At 40.0% G+C, this 25,285-nt stretch overlaps 2 protein-coding genes across 12 annotated transcripts in view; one reads left to right on the top strand and one right to left on the bottom strand.

Moving 5' to 3' along the window:
* Nucleotides 1-3,547, bottom strand: part of PHF20L1 (PHD finger protein 20 like 1) — a 77,402-nt gene extending 73,855 nt beyond the window's left edge. For 9 of the 11 annotated variants that reach the window (XM_053558251.1, XM_053558255.1, XM_053558256.1 and 6 more), the window contains exons 1-2: nt 3,267-3,547; nt 1,077-1,196 (exon numbers count right to left, since the gene is read on the bottom strand). In XM_053558251.1, coding sequence (XP_053414226.1) covers nt 1,077-1,159 — 83 coding nt within the window. In that variant the 5' untranslated portion in view covers nt 1,160-1,196; nt 3,267-3,547. Of the gene's footprint in view, nt 1-1,076; nt 1,197-1,936; nt 1,955-3,266 lie in introns of those variants that run through there. The other 2 variants (XM_053558252.1, XM_053558254.1) reach the window with 2 other exon arrangements.
* A 14,773-nt stretch (nt 3,548-18,320) lies between these two features.
* TMEM71 (transmembrane protein 71) overlaps nt 18,321-25,285 on the top strand; it is a 38,465-nt gene continuing 31,500 nt past the window's right edge. Inside the window, exons 1-5 of the mRNA XM_053558272.1 lie at nt 18,321-18,429; nt 18,986-19,030; nt 19,958-20,039; nt 21,239-21,299; nt 25,167-25,202. Coding sequence (XP_053414247.1) covers nt 19,994-20,039; nt 21,239-21,299; nt 25,167-25,202 — 143 coding nt within the window. The 5' untranslated portion in view covers nt 18,321-18,429; nt 18,986-19,030; nt 19,958-19,993. The remainder of the gene's footprint in view (nt 18,430-18,985; nt 19,031-19,957; nt 20,040-21,238; nt 21,300-25,166; nt 25,203-25,285) is intronic.

Raw genomic sequence — 25,285 nt, 5'->3', positions numbered from 1 at the left:
AAAGGGAAAACTCTCTAATGACCCTCTCAGGTCAGGAGCCTGAGAAGGGCAATAAAAAGACGTCTGCCAAGACAGCAGAACCAGGGGCCAATTAACCTGAGTGAGGAACACATTCCCCAGGAGGAAGGGGAATCCTCCTTACTTCCAACAACAGCCCACACATGTGGCTTCCCCTTCTCTCCTTTCCCGATGGTGATTTTGTAGCAATTAATCAATTTTTCCTATATCACCATCTAAAGGAAATGTTGGGGGATGAAAGGTTAAATGTATCACCACAAATGGCCAGAATAGGGGAAGGAATTAAGAGGTCTGAGAAGACTGCCCATTTAGTATTAGACACAGTAACAACCTGCCTTTAAGTTACTGCCATCGAAGAAAGAGTTTAAGTGTCATTTTGGTGTTAGGTGAGACAGTAAATAGTGGAGAAATTTCCAAAACTGTATGTACTATAAAAAAAATAGCAGTAGGCCAAGGTGGGTGGATTGCTCAAACTCAGGAGTTTGAACACAGCTGGCATTGTGACAGTCACCTGTAGTCCCAGCTACTTGGGAGGCTGAGGCAAGAGAACTGCTTGAGCCCAGGGGTTTGAGGTTGGTATAAGCTAGGATGCCACAGCACTCCACCAAGGGCAAAATGAGAGTATACAATAATAATAATAATAATACCATTAACATATTCTGTAGTAAAAGATCACCCTAAGCCAGGAAAACAGATTTATATGAAAATCTGCCCAAAACTTGGGAAACTGATTATCAGGATTAATTACCTCTCCACCTCCACCAATATACAACATGTTAAGTATATAAGAATACTAATAATGTCTACATATTTCATATTCTAGACAATTACTTTCAGTCCTAAAACACCTAAATTGTATTAAACAACTCTGGCTAAAAATAGTTAATAAATGTTAAACCTAAAAAAGCCAAAAGTATAGGAAAACTAAAAAGCATGTATATGTGCATTAAAAATATGAATACACTGAAGTTTCTGCTACCATGAGGAGAATTAAGGGTCATTACTCAGCATACCTAAGGCTACAGACACAGTGCTTTGTCAGTTCTACGTTTCCATACCATTTTTGTAAGTAGTCCAGTGCCTCCAAACGAGCACCAATCTCAAAAGTGATTCCAGGGCGATTTGGGGGCTTTTTACTCATCTTGAGATCCTATTCTTCAGTATTCTCTTTTCACTACCTCAAGAGGAAAAAAACAAAAAGTTAGATTCCAATGCATAAAATGCACAGGAAACATAGTGTAGGGGAGCAGGCAAAATTAAACAGAATTTCTAAAATAACACGAGTTAAAATACTTGCCAAATTTGTTAGAAATCTGAATGATTACCATTATCTCTAGGTAAAGTACTGTACAACTGGTATGCATGCAATCTTGATGATGAAGTAAGAAAAGAAACACAGAAAAAGTAACTAAAAAGAATAAATGGAACATTAAAACTTGCAAATCCCCAGGAAAAATTTCAACAAAGACAGCTGAAAATGCTTTTCCATTTTGGAAAAATTGAGACAGCTAAGTGTTCTAGAATATGACTACTGAGAAATTAATAAAGTTTTTAATTTAGGTTCAACAAATATTTGAGTTCCTCATAATACAAAACTCTAGATAAGAAGCAAGAGCACACAAAGATGGAGGGGTGGTAGACACACCCCTCTGATAGTAAAGGTTATATTAATTCTTACTCTTGGGATTAGCATTTTTCATTACTTATGATCTCCTACTTGATACCAAATAATTCAATAATTTTAACATAGTGCTGCTAAAGACTTTACATTCATTGAACAAGCAACAGTGACATAGATTATCTTAACTCTGGGAATTTATTTCTATTATAAATGTAATATGGATAGTGCCCACATTGATAATAAAACTGGTTGTTAATGATAAAACAAACAAAAACTACAACAGTCTAGATGATTCACCTGCAAACCATTCCCACCATTCCCTATCTTTTTTGGTCACACTGGCCACTTGGTACCCTTGAGGTGGTCTGTTTTTCACGGAGTATTTGAAGAATATGGATACATTTTGAAATCACCTAAGCAAAATATGATAGGTAATCAGAAATGTAAATCTGTTATTGAAGTAGAGATTCCCTACCCCTTTTTGGATATTTAAGATTACTGGACTATGCTCCCTCCAGTTTAAAAAGAAAAATAGTTTTTTTTTTAAATAATAAATAATAGTTTTTTTAAATAATAGTTTGGTCACAATTCAAAACAGACAAAACGTAACAGCAAAGATAAAATTCTAACTGCTCTTTCCCTTCTCTTTGAAACAATCTATTGATGCATAAGAGAAAAAAGTAACATCAACACTTGCCATGAAAACATGTGAAACCAAACTTAAATACTCATGAGGAGTGGATATTCTCCTGGCACAGCATCAGCAAAAAATAGTTTAAAAAGATAACAAGAGCTTAGCCAGAGTGTATTGGTGCAAAAGGAACACAAGTCGAAATATTTTTAATAGAGAACTTGTCAGTGTGCAACATGTAAAGCAGTTACTTAAATGTTTGTGCAGAAACCTAATCAACTTTTTCGGCTGTCCTTCACGGGAAGAACTCAGTAAGGGGTAGTTCACCAGTTACACTAACATCTTCTGGGATCAAATCAGAACCCACCATAAGTGAAAGCGTGAAGAAGTATAATCCCCCAGTGATACGTAGGGATTAGATGCCAGAAAAGCCATGTTTCCTTTTTCTTGGGAAAAGAGGAAAGAGTCGTAAAGGATTTGAAGGAACTTATTATAAAGTAGGATAGTTTACCGGAGGAAAAACTGGGAAGAAGCGGTCAGAAAGGAAGCAGAGGAGTAAAAACAGAAAGGATAGCAAAAAAGAATAGCAATAAATAGAAGGATGGTGGAAGTTTGGGGAAATGACAAGTGGAAGGGAAGAGGGAAATTAGCAAAAAGACAGACAAAGCGAAGCAAGGGTCAGAGAACGACCGCGAGGGCAAAAAAGGTGGGTAGGTGAGGCGGACCGGGAGGAGGGGTGGCAAGAGACCAACAGGAAAGGCAGAAACAGGGCTGGCAGGGAGCCGGAGAAGCCTCCAGGTTTGACAGCCGTCCGGCCCTCAGCAGGGGGGAAGGAAGGGAGGGGGAGAGGGAGCGGCGGCGCCCAGACAATAGGGCTGGCGAGCTAAGGAGAGGGAGGCGGGAGAGGAGCGGGCTGGACAGAGACATCAGAGCGGGGGCATCCTGGGCGGCCAGGCGGAGGCCAGGCAGCCTCCAGGCCCCGCCGCCGCCTCTTACCAACTCGGCCTCCTCTCTGCACAGCAGCCGGGCCGTCCGGGGCCGAGCCGGGGCACTAGGAGGGCGGCCAGCCTGGGCCTCCGCCTCCGCCTCGGCAGCGGCTGAGAAGGGAGCTGGAGCGGAGCGAGCTGGGGCCGCAGCACCGGGTAGGCCCGACGTTGCGCGGGAGCGAGCTGGGTCTGAGCCCTCAAGCCCGCTCGGGGTCCGCTGCCATAGCCGCCGCCACCGCCTCCACCGCCGGCCAGCCCTGACGCGACGCCGGGGCCCGGCGACGTCAGCCGCCTGCGACGTGCCGGAAGCGGGTCTGGCCGTGTCACGTGACTCACAGGGGTTGGGCCCGTGCTGCGCAGCCGATTGGAGGGTCGTCCTGAAAGGCGGGGCTTAGAGGCTGCTGGCCAACGGCTAGCGGGAGGGGCCTTAGTTAGCTAAGGAATGGGTGCGAGCTCTGGGTGCCCCTCGGCGGCTGTGAAGTCATTGCTCTTTGGAAGACGACGACGAAGTCCACTGATTATTATTGTTGATTTGATAAAAGCAGGTTCCCTAAACCTTTCTCTCCAAGACCATAGGCAAACTTTGTAATTGCACTACATGTTTTCTTAGATATCCACCCATTATTCCACGTTAAGAATGGAGTAAATGGTTACTGTGACACGTCAATAATTGGCTCTTGAACGGATACTTTGTGGCAAACACTATGGTGTAAATAATCACATGACACACAATAGTACAATTGTATTTCTCTCTGGTCTTGGAAATCCTTACAATACACAAGACAAATATTACTAAGACATTGTGTCTGTGTGCACGTGTGTGCATGTACACTCAGCTGAGAACCTCTGACTACACTGATGTCACTTTCCCTAAGCTACACAACTAATGATAGCAGTACATTCATTGACGACTTAACATATCCCAAACTGTGTAAACACAGGAGACAGTGTCCCTGCTGTGGGGGAAAACCGGCAAGTGAATACATTCAAATTAATATTGACATGAAACATGTTTTTCTTACTCTTTCCACAGGCTCTTGAGTTTTCTAAGTGCAACCCTGCATACAAATGACACTTATATTTATCTTGCTTCACAGTGTGGAGTTAAAATAGCAAAGTAACTCTCTTTAAGCTTTAATTATAGTGAGATTTGGTAAATTAAACAACCATATTCATATTCATCCTTTTATTCACATTCATTCAGCACCTACTATGCTACTAATAGCTACTGAGCTAGATTGAGCATGGCAAAACATAGAAAACATAAAAATAAAGACAGTTTCTAGTGGATATTGGTCTTCTTGTGTTTTGGTTCCCCAGCATCTGAACTCCTCTTCTATGTTTGGGAAATTTCCCAAACATCAAATATTTGTAGAATATCAAATATTTGTAGGATCTTCCTTTGGACACCTGAAAGAATTATACCTTCCACCTTCCTTAGAATTACATATGGACATTTGATTTGCTTTGGCTCATAAAATGTAATTAGAAGTGAGCTCTTTCATGGCCACTTGGCATTCAAAAAGCTAGTTCACCAAGCTTTCGATTTATGGCACAGTGCTTAGCAATGTTTGCAATAATAGTTGCTTCAGCAACCCAGAATCTAGACATATTATGGTGAATGCAGAACACACTGAAAACCTACAAATAACATGGTGTATAAGGAAAAGAACAAACATTTTATCACTTTGAGCTATTGAAATTTGGGTGGAGGGGTAAGTTGGTTGTCAATAGCATAACTTCACCCAAACTGACTGATACACTCACTTTATAAATCTTGGAAGAGGAGTCACCCACCTACTAAGTAAAATGAAAATATCAGAAACTCACGTTCTTTTCCTTCCTTAAAGCTGAAATGGTAGTCTCAGCTATGCTAAATAGACTGTTTTACTGAGGATCTGTATCTTTGAAAATTTTTAACGATGTTCAAAATAAGAAAAATATTCTCCAGCTTCAGTGGCAGTACCAGCAACCAAGTTTCTGACATTCGGCCTAGAACAAAGTCTTACTGAACCCTGCCAGAATCCTTGCTGACCCCCAAGCCAGTAAGTGAGAAAAAAAAAATGAGCATCTATTATTATACACCACTGAAATTTTGAGGTTGCTTGTAATTCAAATAGAATAATGTTCGTAAAGGATAACACAGATTATGTCTGCTCTCCACCATTTGCTGAGAATCCACTAGTCCACCCTGAAAAGATGATTCTTATTCTTGGACTTAACAACAGGTCCCTCCAATAATGCAAATTGAGAGAAAAAAATGGAAGTTCTTATGTAAATAATTCCTGACTGAAGTAGATTATCTAGTCCAGTGGCCCTCTAAAGGGAGTTAATGCCATCCCCTAGAACAGTATTTAACAACCTTTTTAATTTTATGACACTTGAACCTATAGTTAAACTTTCACAGCACACTTAAATTATGTTGATTTAAAAAAAGAGTAAAAAAAGAATATATTTACTGTGCTTTCTTTTGGAGGTAATTTAATTAATGATCTTTAAAAATGTTCACAGCACACCTGAGATCTTCTCATGGCACACCAGTGTGCTGTAGCATACCAGTTGAAAATCACAGCCCTAAAGGATACTTTGGAAATGCGAGATGGTATTTTAGTTGTAATATGATATAGGGGGAAGCACAGCTACTGTAATAGTTAGTGGAAAGGCACCAAGGCTGCTAGACATGCTGAAGCTCCTAGCGCAGTCCCGTACCTGGAAAAATTGCCCCAAGTCATGCATGACTTTTGAATGTCCCGCCAGACATTTGTATAGACAGGTGAAAAACCTGTTTGTAATTGTCTATGCCTAGAATTGAATTTCACAATAAATGTCCAATATTTTTTGCAATGTTTTAATATATATTCAATTTCTAGGCCTGAAACGATACAAGTGAAGATTTTCTCTGAACAGTACCAAGAGTTTTTTAAAAAATCATGTGACCAATGGCTAAGCTACTCATCGTGTTTGAGGAATAGAGTGTACCTGTATCACTCTGTTTTTGCAGTTGTTACATTCAGAGTAAATCCAAATTTAGGTACAAGCACTTGATTATTATGTCTCTTTGTGAATCATGGCTGAATATTATGTACCGAAATATATTATTTGATTGTGATTTGCTTCCATAAAGTTGGTTCTTATATTATACTCATTTTTTGTGAAAAAAAAAAAAAAAAAGATTGGTAGCTTGATCTATGAATTTGATTTCAGAAAAGTGGAAAGGGCATTAACAAAACATATACACATAACAGGGGGCATTAAGTTTGATAAAACGGAGAAAAACTTCATGTAGACCGTCATTTCCTATTTTGGCCACGTGGAATCAGAGGTCAGCATCAGGGCAGGGAAACAAGACATAGAAAGGCCTTGCACTGGCTCCCCAGCCATGTAGTGAAGCTGTGTATCGCTATGTCCCCTGTCCTCTCTTCCACCTAACATACCCCCTTCCAGATGGTTGATGCCGAGCCACCAGTCACTCCATTTCCAAATATAGACAGAACTTACAGCTGTGTTTGAGGAAAACCAAACAAGCAGTGGGCAAATTATCTTGAAACAACAGTTGTTAGGCAGAAATCACTAAACTAAATTCTTCCAACATTAAAAATGTGAATATGGAACCATAATATCTCCTGGAATATTTAACAACTGCATACCTATTTTAAGGGAGGAAAAAGTCATTACTAAATACTAGTTATTCCTTGATTACATGTAAAACACAAGAAATCCATTTCATGTGTTTAATATTTGCAATTAGCATTAGTAAAGGAAATCAAAGAAATGCAGGATTCTTTTGGAAATAGACTAGTAGAAATCTAAAATGCTGCAATAGATACCTCTGACAAATCTCTCCATTGCAGGTGCTGAAAAATCTTTGGAAATGGCACTGACATCATTTCCTTTAACTGCCAAAGAGCACATTCATTTTGCTTCTATGTCACCATATCTCGTTATCAATTGGCCAGAAGTTATAGTTGTTCCAGAATTAATCCCTGGCCTTGGACTTTCAGGCCACATATGAACTTGCAAATGTATCATTTCTCCCAAAGGTTATGTAGCATTGTGTTCACATATCTAATGGATTTCTCATTGTGATTTTCATTGTAGGTTTTTATGCGACTTTCTTAGATGAACCAATCCTAACAATAAAGGGTGCTCCAGATGACTTTATAACATCACAATAGGTTCATATGCTACTAAAAGACACTTAGATTTCTGAGATTTTTAAGACTTTTCATCTTAGCAGTAATGATTTTAAGATATCAAACTGTTTGCTATTAGAGGTCATAAAATAGAATATATATATATACACACACATAGAATATATATGTATGTGTGTGATTTATTTTTGTTTTTTTTTTTTGCAGTTTTTGGCTGGGGCTGGGTTTGAACCCACCACCTCAAGCATATGGGTCCGGCGCCCCACCCCTTTACACCACAGGTGCCGCCCTATGTGTGTGTTTTACCAAGTATAGCAAGAAAGACAAAGAACTCCTTTTTGTGCAGATTACCCTGAATCAAGGGAGTGATCATAAAAGTTACCATCCAACCCAGGACACTTTTGAGCATAGAATTGCTATTAATAATGACACCAGACAAATAGGCAGATCGCTGAGCAGTCTCAGACAAACTGAGATGGATGATTAAGCCACATAACCCATGAAGAAATAGTAAAGTTAATAGAAAACCATTGAATATAGAGCCCACTCCTGATTTCTCACTGGATTTTCCCATTTGTGAAACCAGGACAAAGGATGGACTCACCTTTCAGTCCTTACATGATGTTTTGCGCCTCCCTGATATTTTGTGTTGTTATTTTCTGGTATCGTTTGCATCCACTATGTGTTACTCAAGCTTTTGGTCCACCAATCATCTGCATGATGCAGACATGCGCACAGCCCAGCTGCACTGCTTCAACAAAACAGTCTGTTAAAATGCAACAACTCTTCTTTAAAATACAACTTCCTGGGCCCTAATTTGTATCTTGGGTTTAGAAATCTGCATTTTCATAAGCCACCATTATGTATACAAAAGCTTCAGACCTGTAGTGTCTTAGGATTCTTTTACAAGTAACAAATTTTAATGGAAAACAAGACTAGGCATAAAAGGAATTTATTAGTTGGGGGCATTAATAAGAGATAAGGGATAAGTCTGCCTTCTGGGTGAGTTTGATTTAGGGTTTATCTTCCACTCTACTTTGTAGAGATTAGCTTAATTCTTACGATCCACATCCTGGTCCCCAATAGCTTTAAATGTGTCATTAAAACACCCTGCTGAACATAAAAACAAGTCCTGGAATTCATTCTCTCATTGGATTAAGTTAGGTGACCACGTGAATGACTTGTACTGATTTGGCTTAAACAGGGGTGTAAGTCCCAATCAAGTGGTAGGAGTGAAGATTGGCCAACCTCATGGACTGAGAGATGGAAATGACTAGGGGAAAGCAGAACTGGGGTTGCTGTTACATGAAAGAAAGAGAATGAAAGTTGGACCACAAAGACAACTTGCATTCAGTACAAATGGCTTATGGTCACTCAACTGTAACTCCAAATTACAAGTTACAGCCACCCAACAAAGCTGAGACTACTCTTCCTGGTTTGCAAAGTTAGAAAACCAAACCAAATGAGAGGCAAATCTAGTGAGACATTGACCTAAAGGCATTTGCTTGTAGAGGCAATCTCAACAATATACAATCTCCCTTGCTGAGGACAGGAAAAATGGGAACAGAACATAACAACTGCGCAAATTAGCAGTAACCAAATAGTGAGCTCTTGTCTTCTCTTTGTTATTGAGTAAGTAGCAATTCAGCGACACGCATTCATTCATCTTCCATTTGTTCAATCAGTTAACATCTTAATCAGTTTGGGCTGCTATAACAAAAATGCCATAGACTGGCCCCCAAAATACAAATTTATTTCTAACAGCTCTAGAAGCTGGGAAGTCCAAGATAAAGGTGTTGGTTGATTTGGTTCCTGAGCCTCTCTTCCTAGTTGCACTGGCTGCCTTCTGGCTCTATCTTTGCATGGTGGAAAGAGATAATCTCTCTTACTTCTCTTGTGAGGATGCTAATCCCATTCACGACAGCTAAACCCTCACGATATAATTACTTTCCAAAGGCCTCACCTCCAAATACCATCGCACGTTGGCGATTAGGACTTTGATTCATGAGTTTATGTGTTTGTGCATGTGTTGGGGGGGAGACACAAACATCAAGTCCATAGTTCTCCTCTAACTTTTATTGAATTCCTACTTGATGCTAGAAAGTGGATTATGTAGATTGAGAGACCAGGAAGAAAAATAAAACTAGGTACACTTTCTACAGTGATTTGCCATGGTGGGGAAATGGATACAGAAACAAGCAAACATAATGTGAAACCCAATATACATCAGTTCGAAAGAGAGATACTGTAGGAATATGAGGACTGATGAGGAAGGGGTGTTTGAAATATGCTTTGAAGGGTGAGTAAGCTCCAGAAAAGAGTCCTGTGTGGATTCCATAATTATTGCTTGCTAGGACTCAAGTGCAGACAAATTAAGTCTCATTCTACTTCCATTACTTTTCCACACGCATTTATTGAACATCTGCCATGTGCCAAGTACAGGGCTGGGTTCAAGGAGCATAACCATTAATAAGTTTCATTCCTGATCTTAAGGTACTTACGGTGTAGCCAAGTAGAGCAACACACGAACAGGTGATTTCAGTATTGTAAGCCTGGTTGATATGGAAGAGTGTACAGATCCACATATGTGCTCTAACTTGGTCACTCATAATTTATCTAAACATCTGCACTCATGGCCAGGACCAGAAAACAATACCCAAATCTCCAAGGACATTCGAATGAAACAGTTCCTCCTCTGTGGGCAGAGGGGGCAAAGACAGGGCAGGGACAGAGAGTTGGTCAGCACCGGTATTGCCACAGCCCATGGTTTGCCTTAGTAAAAATACTGAGGTAACACAATCTTGTGGTTAGATATCCAATTACTTCCTCTTTTGTATTTTCACAAAGCATTCAACACAGCCAGTTTTATCAGGATGAGGGTAAATACCTTTTGGGTTTCTTTAAACTTTTTTGAGAACTATTAAGTATGTTAACAATCATAAAACACTGTAAATTTGAAGGAAATTAATTCATTAACTTGTTTCTTGCTTTTTTTTTTTAATAGTCACTTAAAATAGCGAACTATATAAGAACCAGGGATTTGGAATAAGACCAGGAATTACATGTTAGACTGGATGTATTACTGGTATACTTCTCTGATTTCCCTTTCCTTACATGGAGATGGAAATTTTAAACCCACTTTGCAGAGTTGTAATGAGGATTAAAATTAGACATACCAAGGTTTACATATTGTGTATAATTGATACACAAATGCCACGTGTTTTCTTGTGTTCCTCTTCAGAAACCCATGTATCTAGTTACCGGAATCTCTGAGGGCAGTCCAGTTTTATCCTCCACAGTTCTGTGAAAACACCCCTTTTCCAAGGACTGACTTTGCATCAATCCCTGTGTTTGCTGCTGGAGACTACAGAGATGAATAAAACACTGTTCTTGCCACTCAGAATGTAAGCTTTTATTAAGACTTAATCACAGGGTTCCCACGAGCTAATCAGTCTTGACACCCCCTTCCCTTCCCTTCCACATTTCTTAGTCTGTCTCCCTTAGTCTGTGTGTCTCTTTCTTTCCCTCTGCCCCATTATCTCTCTCTCAAAAAAAATAAAATAAAATTCTGCAATGTAAATATGAACCCCGAGTAGATGGCATGGATACATCTAGAGCATTTTTTAGAGACAAGAATTCTAGTGACAAGAAACATTATATAAATCCTTGAACGACACACCAGCAGCAGAGGAAGTTTGAGAACATTGATTATAAGAAAATCAAATCTGAGGGCAAAAATGAAAGTATTGCAGTGAATTTAAGTATGTAGAAAGCGTGGACTCCACAGATGAGAAGAAACCGTTAGAGATTTCATTCTTCTATCGCTGTCTGCATATGAGACACCTGTGTTACTACAAGGAAACCAGAGTGAGCCAATTAAATAAATCTAAATCAGTCCTCACACATGTAACATTCACAACTGAATTATTATGCTCCCCAGATTTCTGCATAATCCCTGCCTCCATATCAACTATAGACAAGACGCCCTCTCAATGGTATTCCGACCCCACAATCTGATCACTGCTCCTATTCTCAAAGACAGTGCCCGTGAATTATTCACTCAACCCATGACAGATAGCTAAGCAATAGGATAAGTCTCAGTCTGATAGGTTCAATGTGCCAGCAATTAAAAACAGAAGTGGATGTGTCTCAAAAGAATCATAGGTATGGATATTGACACAGATTTCTGACTAGAATCAGATAGACGAAGTTGTTTACTATGTTTTTTTCTTTGACACAGAGTCTCACTCTGTCACTCTCAGTAGAGTGCTGTGGCATGATAGCTCACAGCAACCTCAAACTTTTGGGCACAAGCGATCCTCTTCCCTCAGCCTCCCAAGTAGCTAGGATTGCCTGCACCCATCACAACGTACAGTCAGGATGCGCCAGCTTGGTATCAGATTATGACCATTCAGGGTTTCAAAGTATCTCTCCAATTTCCAAATTCTACAAGCAGAAAGTAATGCCAGAAAATCTCTTACCCTCCAAGGAAGGCATATTCTCTAATCTGAAGAGGTGGCCAAGAGGATCAAAGGAAAGGAACAGCTTTACTTTCCAGGGATGGAGCCAAGAGCCACCAACTATTGCATCGAGTTGAGCAGCAGAGTCAGGGCTGTACCATAGAAATTTCCCCACTCACAGGGGACAGGGCTTTTGTCACACCTGCTCATTCCCTTTCAAGATGTCCATGGAATAGCTGCTGCTGTGTCTGCCATTAGTCCCTTTCTGAATAGGAGAGTTTTGGTGGAAATTTATTCTGTCTCTGTTCATGTACTGAACATTAGACATAGGGACGAGGTAGTTTGAAAGGAACCACATTGATGCAGAGATTATGATGAGATACTGGGCATGAAGTTGTGATTGAATTGGATTTTGGTATGTCCTCTAGAGAGCAAATGAATATAGCCTTTAAGGTAAATGAGAGGTGTAAGTATTTGTGACCAATATGGAGGGCAGTAGTAAATTACATAATCATTTCCTTTCTGTGTACATCTACTGCACTTCCTATCCATTGTCCTGTGACTTGCAGTGCTTTCCCTTGAGAAACGGACACTTCTTTCCCACTGACATGATGGGCCATGCGATGAGCTTTGACCAAGGAAACACAAGTGGACATCTCAGATGCCAGTTCTGAAAAGCTTTAAGAGCCATTGTGTATTTGGGCCAGTTCTCCTTTCCCCTCCTATGCACTGAGAAGGGGATATCCCTCACAAAGGCCGAGGCTCCAGGGCAGCTTCCAGAATGATGGCATAGGGAGCAAAGTTACAGGCAACTTGCACCCAACTTGGGCTAAGCAGAGAAGAACCATGAAGAATAATGTAGAATGTGCAATTAATTGTTTAAGGCAGGGATTGAATCTTATACACTTGTGGACGCTGGTAAGAGTTCAGTTTGGCTGTTTCTTAGGAGGGGTGCTGAACCTGAAGTCACAGGACAGTTGGTTGAAAATCAGAATATGGGCAGGAAATAGGGGAGATTGGGGAAGACTGGAACCGGCTAGAACACACATCTATCACAGAAAGTCCCATTAGCCCTTCTGACCTCTGAGCTTCCACTCTCATGGCCTGGGATGCTCTGCAGAGAAGCTGGTGCTCTTGCTGCAGAGCCAGACGTGCTCCTGGACCAGGGTTTGTGAAGCTGAAGGAAGCAGTCTTGGGGACCGGAGTTTGGACCAAATCCACACAGCAAGCCAGCAGATCTGGGGAAATGTGCATGAGCTGCAACGAAGACTCACCTGCATGGACTTTCCAGGAACAAGCTCGGATGCTATGCTACCTCTACCTTCCAAATCTTCCTTTGGCCCATCCCAACCAGGAGCACACAAGAAAAGGCATTCTGGGAAAGGTAGTTCAGCTCTGGCAAGTTGACATACAAGGAGCCACCATGTGGTAAAACAAAAGTTTATGTCATAAGCCACTAAGATGTGGAGGTTGATTTTTACTACCATGTAATCATTGTGATAAAATGGCCAGCGTCTGACTCCTCCCAGATTATTTTCCTGTCCAGGTTTGGACCCATATATTCCCTTCCAGTCCTGATAAAGTTCTGCACTGTGTGTGGCAAAGAGCTCAGCCAGAGTTTGAAAATAGAAAATAGAACATCCTATTCACTTATGTGTTTTTAAGAGTCTGCTGTGGACCTGACTCTATGCTAATCATAAACACCATAATAGCAAACTATAAAAGCATGGTCCTTGTTCTCCCAAAGCTCACCAGATCGCAGAGAAGACCAACATGGATAAAAACTTGTTTTATTAACTGAGACTGTGATGCATACTCTGAAGAAAAGAATTATAACTTTGTCTGGGCAGGGTCAGCGTGGCTTCTCAGGCAAAGAACTATTTTGGAAACAAAAGAGGGGACAAAGGAAATAGCAAAAGGCCTGTGGTGGGTCCAAGGAAGAGTGAGCCCAAGAAGCAGAAAGAATACCAACATGGCTGAATTCTTACAGAAAGATGGGGTGAGTTGAGTGAATGGTAAGGCTGAAAAATAGGCAGGACCAGCCCCTTTCAGGGTCTGGTGGGCTTCAAATAGTGTTTTGAACTTTCCGTGAAAGAAGAGCAAGGGTAGGCCACTGAAGGACTTAGAGGCAAGACATAATTAGGCATTTATATGGAAAAGATCACTCTGACCACAGCTTGGCAGATGTATTGGAGAAAGGCCCAGGGATAGATAGGGTGTTGGTGCAGAAGTTCAGGCAAGAGAAAGTGGCAGCTAGAGCCCCAGAGGAGGCAGAAGAGACAGAAAGAGCATTGTATTTGAGAGCAACATGGAGAGTAGTTGTGATTTCATGGTGCCATCCATTAGAGAGATCCATGTTTTCTAGGACTTTTGAGGTTTTGTTGGAGGGAGGCTGATGGGTGGGGCCACATCTAAGGTGCATCTTAGAATGGGTACAGGTGAAACTTACTAAAGGCAGAATATAAATGTCTACATACAGTAACTGAGAAAATGCCATGAAGGCTACATTGAACAGTTTGATGAGAATATTTCAGATTGTATATGAAACCCGCACGTTGTACCCCTTGATTGCACTAATGTACACAGCTATGATTTAACAATAAAAATAAATTTAAAAAAATTTACCACTCATGTCTTTCTCCATCCACACATATAACTTCTGGTAATAGCAGAGAATTGAGCATTCTGAGGAACACACTTTTAGAAATGCTGATTTATAGAACGCATTTATTTGTTGCTTCTACAAATATTGATTGATAACCTATTATCTGGGAAACACTATTCTGTTTTTAAATTTCAGGTTAATGTGAGGGTACAAACAACCAAGCCACAATATTTTAATTTTCTAGGTACAGTCCCTGTTGTATTAATGTCCTACACCCAAAAAGTGTGCCATAGACCCCTACATTGTGCCCATTACGTGAGAGCATCCCCAATACCCATCCCTGCTCCCCCTCTATCATTTCCCTTCCCCCAAACTTGGATTGAAATGTTTCGCCTATGTGGGTATAAATTATATCATCTACAGGCTTCATATCAGAATTGAGTACATTGGATTCATGCTTCTCAATTTTTGTGATACTTTATTGAGAAGAATGTGTTTCAATTCCATCCAGGTTAATACAAAAGATGTGTAGCCACCATCTTTTTTATGACTGAATTGTATTCCATGGTATACATATACCACAGCTTGTCAATCCATTCCTGAGATGATGGGTATTTAGGCTGTTTTCAAATCTTGGCGATTGTAAATTGAGCTGCGATAAACAATCTAGTGAAGATCTTCTTATGATAAAGTGATTTTTTTTTTCTTTTGGGTAGATGCCTCGTAATGGGATTGCAGGATCAAATGGAAAGTCTAATTTGAGTTCTTTGAGGATTCTCCATACTTCTTTCCAAAAAGGCTGTATGAGTTTGCAGGCTCACCAACAGTGTAAAAGCACTATTCTTGATACAGGGGCTATACAGATGAAAAAGGAAGACAATATTCTCTGCCCTTTTAAAGCTTATGTTCTTAGCTGAGGACATATTACCAAACATGAGTGTATGTTTATCACTACAAAGAATAAACTGCATGCACATTGCACAGTGAAAAGTGCTAAGGAAAAGGATAAAGCAGACAGATTAGGGACTGGTTTGGAGGGAAATTTAGTTAGCAGCAAGGAGTGAGAAAAGAAAATCCTGTGGCCTTTACAGAACGTTCTGGGGTAGAGGGAGCAACATTAAGCTCAGAGATCTCAAAGCAGGTGTGTGTCCAGTGTCTGAGTCACAGCAAAGAGCTGAGTAGGCCTAAAGAGAGGACAGGGAGGGCAGACCTGCAGACTGGGAGTTGTAGCCCTGGCCTATGTTAAGGGATTTATGTAAACTCTCTGAACTTCTGTCCTGGGTGTAGATAATAATTTTCTAGGGATGTGTGAGGGCGAAACAATCTCTTGCATATATAATATTTACTATGATGCCTATTTTATAGAAAATGCTTGAATACATTGGATATGATCATTTTTTACTTACAAGTTAAAAATACAAACTCAGGAGCTGTCCTTGTGGAGTTTGAATCCTAGCTCTGCTGACTCACTGCTTATTGGCTATATGACTTGGACAAGTTATTTGACTCTCTAAGCCTCAGTTTCTTCATCTGTAGAATGGGGATAATAATAGAGACTCTCTCTTGGGGTTTGTATGAAGATTAAAATGCTGACATATGGAAAGGGCTTAAAACAGTGTCTGGCACATAGTTAGAATTCTATTGCTATTAGCAATTGCTATGACCATTATTAATGAGTGCCAAGGATTTAAAGTCTTTCTGCTGTGAGCTCGTTGGGAAAGTATATTTGTGGACACAGAGAGAGCAGAGCGTCTTGAAGAAGTCAGAAGGAGTTTTGCAGTCATCTAGAAGAGATTAGCCACAGCTGGAAAGAGGAGGATGAGGGGTAGGAGGAACAGGAAGAAGGAAACAGCTGAGAATTATGAGAAAGAGGACAGCAAACTCCTTGCATAGTCGTAAAGCCGAATGGCTATCCCAGAAATTTAGACAGTTGTGTGCAACATTTCTCTAGGAGGCATTAAAGCAACAGAGAACCCTGACCATATGGTCAGACGGCTCAGGAGGGGACAACTGTTAGGACTATATACACGTTAGTTGTTTATTGCTGTGCAAAAAATGACCTCAAAACATGGGTGGCTTGTTGGGCAGTGCCTGTGGCTCAGTGAGTATGGTGCCAGCCCCATATGCTGAGTATGGGGGGGTTCAAACCCAGACCTGGCTGAACTGCAACAAAAAAACAGCCAGGCATTGTGGCAAGCACCTGTGGTCCCAGCTACTCCAGAAGCTGAGGCAAGAGAATCGCCTAAGTCCAGGAGTTGGAGGTTGCTGTGAGCTGTGTGACGCCATGGCGTTCTACCAGTGGCAACAAGTGAGACTGTCTCTACAAAAAAAATAAAATAAAAATGGGTGGCTTGAAACACCATTTATTATCTCCCAGTTTACGTGGGCCCAGAATCAGGCGGGGGTAAGCTTGGCCCCCTGCTTATGGGTCTTTCATAGGCTGCAGTCATCTCACGGCTCAAGTGCAGAAGGATCCACTTTCAAGCTCACACACATGGGTTTTGGCTGAATTCTGTTTTTGACTGAGGACATAAGTCCCTCACTAGATTTTGAGACCACCTTATTCCCTGCTATGTGGGCTTCTCTTCCATGGCAGCTGGCTTCCTCAAAGTAGGCAAGCCAAGAAGATCTGAACTCCTCCTATTAAGAGGGAAATCTTCTTAAAGGGGACCTCAAGACAGAAGCCAAATCATGGGATTGGCAACCCAGTGACTTTGCTTTATTCTATTTACAAGAAGCAAGTCATAGCTTTAGCCCACACTCAAGGGGAGGGTTTAGACAAAATCAGGAGGTTCAGGAGGCAGGAAACCTTTGCAATTAGATGGACCTTCCTCCTGATGGATTCTGTTGCCTGGGACATGTTTTACAGAGGATCCTGCTATGTGCCATAACTTTAGGGGCAAAGGGAACCCCAAGGAAGGATGAGATTAACTTTTCTGCCAGCCTGGCCAACTGGTGCCTCAAAAGAGAAAATTGACTTATGGAAAACAAACAAGGTTTACATCTTGCGTCTCTGTGCTGAGGATACATTAGTTCTCATTTCTTTTAACTCATGTTATTCCCCCAGCTATCCTGTGAAGTATATATTATTGCATTTCTAACTGAGAAAATTGCAACTCAAAGAAGTCAAGTCACAAATATAAGGTCACAGAGTAGGATGGCAAGACATTTGGAATCTCAGTCTGTGTGACTCCAAAACCCATGCTCTTTTCCCTACTCAGTGCTGCTGGAATGCTTATTTCTTTTATCACTTAGAATAGCACAAACGTATGGGGACCCACAAACAGTATCACGTCTTTCAGCTCTACTAAAATAGAAATTTTAAAATGTAAAATGCCATCCACAGAGATTTCTATAAAGCCCAGCCTTTGGTGGATCAACATATTGCCACTACAGAAATTGTCATGAGATCAGACTCCTGCTATTTAACAGTACGCTAAATTTAATAGCATAAATGCACCATCTTTGATAAATTTAGGTGATTTGGACAAAGAGCACACTCTGTTCGCTACTTATAACTAGATGTGCCCAGAACATGATGAGCAAGAAGTGTGACTTGGCTGAGAGTTTTTCCCATGTTCTCACAGCTGGGGATGACGAGTTAGCTCAGAAAACATCCCTCCAGTGGCCAGGGTAGACCTGGCTGGCCCAACGTGTGGCCTGTCCAGCCCCTGCTGTTAGCCCAGGAGACTATCTTAAACCTTCACCGCACGTCTCAGTGTGAATGCCACTGAGGTGAGCCCAACAGGAAGTGTGACCTTATTCTGCTTCTCCGCCTCTGGTTACACAGGCTGTTTTTGAAAGAAAACAAGAAGGGTTGTAAAGGCAGCTTGCCCAAGAACTACATGCTCGTCTATACCAGGAAACAGCCCAAAGAATGAGAGACTGCTGAAGACAAAACTTCTCTGCAAATGCCTGCCCAGGCGTTGCGAGCAGACATCTATGAGAGAAAAGAAGGTGGGAATCCTGGGATCAAGAGACGTCTGCACCTGTTGGTAGTCTGTGTGTTTTTATTCAGCTGAAGAACTGTTCAGTCCTTGATTTCTCCACTGTCAACCGCAGGAAGCCCCGTATTTCAGTTATTTTGTCATTTATCAATTGGAAGAAGAGAGTGGGAACTCCCTTTGGAAGGAACACATATGGGTATATTTTTCTTTAGAACAGACGTGTTGCTTCAAAGAAACTGCTTGGGTCTGTTTCTTGAAAAGTTTCAGAGCTGTAACTGAAGTTTTTCACTGTTCTTAATTCTCAATTCTACTGTCAGTGTACGGTCAGGAGACTGCGGCAAGCATTTTTAAGACAGAACAGGAAGGCCTTGCTTTCTGCCACAGTATTCATTGGCTTAAAACTCAGCTTAATGCTTAGGAAAAACTAACATAGGGTATAATTTGGGGTGGACATACTCATAGGGTATTGATCAAAAGCAAAAAGAACAAGTAACACATTAATATATTGAAAACATTATTTTATATCCTAAAAAAAATGAAATCTGTAAATGTGTGCTTTGATTTAGACATCTTCCAAGGAACACCAGAAAGTTCTTCTGACATCTTTAAAGGTCTGTATAAGCCAGATTCTAGATTTTCTAACCAGATTTGTATATAATGTATGGAAATTATTTGGAGCTGTAGAATTAGCCTGGTTTGATTGATTGTACTACAGCTGCAAAAATAATTGATCACTCGTTATCATGTTATAAGATGTGGATAGAGATTCTGAATCATAAAAGAATTTAGCCCTACCTTATGAAGCTGTTAGGATAGTGATAATATACACAAAGTTCAATAGTCAACAGAAAAGGTGGCTGTAGTCGATGAGAGGTAAATAATCAGTTTACATAATTTGTATACCTCAGTATGTGTTTGATTTGTAATTGGGAAAGCAAATTATACGTTCATGAGAACAGAGTTCTGAAATCTGGCCAGTGGTATACTATTTTTAGTGCAATGCTGTTTATGTTGTTTAGGAATGTTTAGGCTGATAACTACAAGAAAGCATTCTCTGTGACTACCTGTCAATGGTTCAAGTTGTTGGGCAAAAGACAGGCTCCAATCTCCAAGCACTGTCTGAAACCTAAGAATGAGATTATTTTAATCAGTCAATGAAAACCAGAGAAACATTTGTTTGGGGAGCTCTAGAACCAGTCAATTCACAGATTTCTTAATCAAGTAAGTGACTTTCATTGATTTAATTGGATTACAAATCAACCTTTGTAAATCTAGCTTTTCCAAATAATGTGTTGTTCTTATTTACAGAAAAAGACTATTTACATGCACTAAGAGAGACAACAGAAAAGTGTCGTACAAAGTCACTGAGGCAAACACAACCTGGGTGAAGCTGTTTTCAATCTAGTCTCCTCCAATTCCTTATCTCTGTATTATTTCAGTAGACACATCTGACGAGTGCAATTAGTAGATGCCATCTGTTTGGGCATAATTTTTCTATTTTTAAGATAGAGTCCACCTTTTTTTATCATCTTTTGCAGAGAATCTGTGAAGTTTGAACAAGCGGCCTTCCCAAGATGTACCGAATATCTCAACTGATGTCAACACCAGCAGCAAGTAAATGTAGGAGAACTGCTATACGCAATTATCTTTTGAACGATTAGACTCCTTTTAGCAATTTCCTTGCTTTGATTTTGCTGATACTCAGACCATTAACCATCTGTCAGTAGCTAGCGCTTCTTAAATGCCAGTGTTCACTTTGGCAATGATTTTGACTTCATTTCTTTCCTTGAAAGAAATGTGGTACTTTTCCTTTTAGTAGAAAAAAAATTACTTTTTTTTTAGATGCCTATGCATAAATGTGAAAGGAGATTGTTTATCAGCTACGATTAAGATGCAAAACTGTTTGTCTATAAAAAATGCTGAATGATTTTGATAGCTACTTGCAGAAAATATGGGCGTTGTTAAAACGGTAGTGGTTTCAAGTTTCTTCCTTCCTCTCGTTATTTTCTTTGCAAACTCTGTTTCTAAGCCTCCCTCAAGCACCCGCAATTTTCTCCTTACAAATCAACCCGCCCCATCTGAAACTCTACGTTCCTTTCTTTGTCCTAGATATTAATGGTCAGTAATGGAATTGAGTTTCCCAGAGCCTGTCTGTTAGAAGTATTGTCAGCATCAACGTACATTATAAAATTCTGCTCTAGAGTTTAGAAAATCAAGTGCAATTTTCCACAAGTGAAGTCTGTTGCCATGTCCTTGGTTAAACTGGAATAAATGTTTTTCTTTTAATAATTAAGAATACTTAGCCATAGGATGTATATGATGGAAAATCATATATAAAACAAAACAAAATCTTATTTTCCCCCACCAATGTCTTTTGCTCATTATTTTACAGTAGAGGTGTCTTAAAATGCACTAATGAGGGAGAATCTGGGATGACTGAATCTCTCAGATTACTGAGTAAGCTACAATACCCAACACATTGGGTAATTGATTTGGGTTTTTTCCAGCTTCACACAAGTTGTTTTCTTCCTTCTTTTCATGAGCTCAGTTTGATGCTGATGATTTATTATTGCCTCATCGTGCACTAAGGAACTTCTAAAGGAGTGTTACATGTGAGAAGGGACAGAGATAGACACTTCTAGATTATTTCTTGCTTTCTGTGGTGACAAGTTGTATTAGACTGATCCACTGGGCAGCTGCTCTGGTTGGAGTCTCTGAGAGGCTGGGGCGTCAGCTCCCCCATCTCTCACACCCCTCTGCTGCCCCTTGTGTTGGCAAGGTGTGGTCAATCTCTGTTTCCCTCCCATGTGTTCACACAGGTTCTTCCCGGTTGGAGAGAGAATGTGCTGGAGAGCTATCTGCCACATGCATTTTCCCAAGGTATTCCACAGGGCTTTTCTCAAAGAACAATCCAGTTCTTTTCCTATAGGTCTCATTTTGTCATATTCCCGGTTTAAAATTAGATGTTAGCTATCATCCCATTTGGTATGGTTATATATTTTTAGTCTTAACGCATACACAGCATGAAAATCTGCCTAATAATGGATGTATGTGTGGGGAGGGCGGATGTGAATTGTTTTGTTTTTCTGGTGAGTGATGAAACTATTGAACACTGATGATGGATGGTGACTCTTTCTCAAACTGACATTCTCTTAGATATGCTTTCCTATCTCATTTTATGACAGCAACAGGATTCTACACCAATGCACAAGTTGACCAAATTTCAGGCCCTACAAAGATGTACAAATTCTACCATTTTGTTCAAGTACCACAGTGGGGTCTCTTTTCTTTCCCTTTCTCTTTTCCTGACTGACTGTCTCTTCTCCCTTACGTAGTCATCACTTGGTGTTTCCCCAGCATTTTATGAAATGTGCCTGTAGTATCAAAGGATGATGCATTGATTTTAGGACCTGCTCCTTCTTATAAATTCTAGGGCTCCTGATTTTAGCAAATCTAATCAGCTAAAGATGAACAAACACCATGTTTTAAAGCCAGATAAACTAAGTTTCATATACTATCTCTGCCACTTACTGGCTGTATAAAATATCTAAGTACAGATAATTTGCCCTTCTGCAACTCATTTCTTTCTTGCTATAATGAAGATAATAATGACACCTTTTAGAGAGATTTGTGAAGACTAGATACAGTGTGGGCCCAGGCTCATGGTAAGTGTTCAATTTTGGGTGGTGCCTGTGGCTCAAGGAGTAGTGTGCTGGCCCCATATGCCGTGGGTAGTCGGTTCAAGCCCAGCCCCGGCCAAAAATCGCAAAAAAAAAAAAAAAAAAAAGAAAAAAGAAAAAAGATAGTACTTTTGAGTGCATGCAAGGTCTGACAATTAAGTTTGTGATTCAGCCTAGAAAAGGTGCTACATACCTCATTTGCTGAGTATCACTTTGGTCACCTTCGAAGCACTCCCCTTGAAAAGCTATGCACTGACATGAGTGCCTGGTCCACCCTTCAAAGAAATTTTGGAGCTCTTTTTCTGCAATGGCCAAAGCTGTCATTGTATTCCCCTCAATGTACTAAATGCCACCAAAATGTCTTCCTTTCCATATTTCCTTTATCCTTAGATAAAGAAAAAACCCTTTGGGGGCCAGATAAGGTGAGTAGTGAGGGTGTTCTAATATAGTTATCTGTTTACTGGCTAAAATTCCCTCAACAGAGTGCCGTGTGAGCTGGTGCATTGTTGTAATGCAAGAGCCATGAGTTGTTAAGATTTTCAGTGAAGATTTTCCTGTTTTTTCTACTGTTTAATTGGTCTACAATGCTTCTCACAGTTAGCCAATGATTTCGATGCTCAAGTCAAAGAATTTTTGCCATGTTTTCATCAGTTCTGCTCATTACTGGCCATCCTGACCTCTCTTAATCAGCGACACTTTCTTTTCCCCCAGAAAAACATTTAATCCACTTGTACCCTGCTGTTTTCTCCATGGCATTATCCCCCAAAACTTGGACTAACATGTCCCTGATTTCACTTTCCCTCTTGCCGAGACTAACAAGAAATTTACAAATGTTTGTTCATTGATCTAATTCAAGCTCTGATACTGTTGCAGTGGCACACAAAAACACACAATGATTGCCACTGGGCAAGACACAGCCACACATCAACACAAACATACCAAGGTTATGAAACACTGATATAGACACTGGTATACCAAGGTTATGAAAACTTACTGAGCTGTCTGTTTAGTGCTGCCAATGTAAGTGCATGGTGGCAAGTTCATGAACTTGTCAGTTCTGTTAGTTCAAATTTTTATGAAAAAAATCACAGAATTACAGTAGAACAAGAGGGAGGTTTGTAGAAGGGTAAGAAACATTTTTCAACCTATCAGAGTACAAATAATTATGGAAAAATATTTTAAAGATCCTAGTGATAAATTTATCCCTTTACCAACCAGTCTTTGTGCTATCATAGCAGACATGAGCTGTAAACTTTTCCACAGGCCTGGTTAGTAGCCTCACAAGATGAGAAAGGACTTTGTCTTTAGGCAATTGAGCAAGTGGCTGGGCTTTGGTGTGTAGCTGGACTTCTGAAACTAATTGGAAAGGACCTGCTAAACATAATCATGTTAAGGGTATTAAACGAGCCATGATGCTAGAGGGTTAGGGAGGCTGCAGGTGATAATCATTTGATGTTGAAACCTCAGAGATTGGAGTACAGAGAGAAATCCAGATCTAAAACTCTGTACCCTCCTAATCATTCAGTATGATATAGCCGCCCCATTAATTTTGGCAATTGTAAATTGAGTTGTAAGAAAAGATGGAGACTTTATCTTTTGTGTGTACCTGGTGGAGCTGAAACACATTCTTCTTGGTAAAGTATCTCCAGAATGGAGAAGCAGTATACTAAATACTAATATGAAGCCCAGTAGATGATCTAAGACAAGCCCACATAAGAGAAAAGCTCAAATCAATTCAAGGTGGGGGGTGAGTGATGAGGAAGAGAGGAGAGGGGATGGGTAACCTAATTCTTTATACCCTAAAATTAATGGGAACAATAATAAAAAAATTTTAATTAAAAAAAAAAGACCTGGAAAATACTCAGAGAAAAGAGGTCAAACTATGAGAGTAAAGGGCTCAAATTCACATTGTGTCATATAAGGGTGGGTTGGATGAACTGAAGACTTTTACTACCAAGATAAGACCCAGAGAGGATGTGGAAATTCTCTTAAAATAGCTGAATAAGTTTCAAATGCAAGATGAGAGGAACAGAAAAGGAAGGAGAAGAAGAGAAGGGAGGAAGTAGATGTTGCTTAAGCACATATTATGTGCTAAGCACATTCTGGTCATCTTGTTTAATTTTCAAAACACCACCATGAAGACAGATGATATGTTTGTAATTTCCCTTTATAATAATGTTTTACTTTAATATCAGGTATTACCTAGATCAGGTAGAAGGATTTTGATGTATTTCTTCTTTTTCTCTTGTCTATAAGATTTAGCATGATCTGTTTTTCGAAATTATCTTTTACTTTTATTTATAAATATTAGTTGTCTATTTTTTGATACATTAAAAAAATAAGTTAACTGATGACTCCATACTGAATCTCAGTCAAAGCATTCTATAATAGACATACTCTTATTTGACAATGTGAATGTTTCTTTGATTATTATTATTATTGCTTAATATTTCTATGTAGCAATTGTCTGATTCCTTTTCTGAATGTATTTATGTTCGTTCATTCTTTACAAGGTTTTTGTTTCTAATCCTTATCTTAAACATTGTTATTGTTATTTAAAAAAAATGAAATGACCGTCATAATTAAGAGGTCAGATTCTGGGATCAGACGGCCTGGGTTAAAATCTCAGTGCAGCCACTTACTGCAGGCTACTGATTTTCCTGTGCTCAGTTTCCACATCAGTCACAAGCACATTAAACAGAGTACTGATCTCGCCTCCCCCTCCAAAAAAAAGATGATTTTCTTATTTTACAAGTAAAAATACAGACTGAGAGACTAAATGATTGGATTAAGTTAGCTCACCTAATCAGTGACAGTTGAGATTATGGGCTTAGGGTGAACCAACTGCAAATTCCAGGCCGTTTTCATTACAATGCACTCCACGTTTGTTCAGTGACCAGTTGGGTGGCTCAGTCCGTGTATGGTCCTTACCACTGAAGGTGTGAAAGTGGAGATGGAACAGTGTGTGGTGGAGATGGAACAGTGTGTGATAGAAATACAGCAGATGGGACAAGCAGAATTTGGTGGGATTGGAGACATGACCATTAAAATTCCTTCTCATTCTTAGAACCTGTGATTCTCTGGAAACAGGCTCCAAATTTATGTAAGTATATAGAATAAATATACGTAGTAGGTTGTTTTTTTTAACATTAAGGCAAAGAACACATGAGAGATATTATAGTATCA

The sequence above is a fragment of the Nycticebus coucang genome, chromosome 13 (genome assembly GCF_027406575.1).
Source record: "Nycticebus coucang isolate mNycCou1 chromosome 13, mNycCou1.pri, whole genome shotgun sequence".
In the NCBI taxonomy this organism is placed as follows: domain Eukaryota; kingdom Metazoa; phylum Chordata; class Mammalia; order Primates; family Lorisidae; genus Nycticebus; species Nycticebus coucang.
Note: the sequence above shows the minus strand (reverse complement) of the source record. Positions and strands in the feature narration are given on the sequence as shown.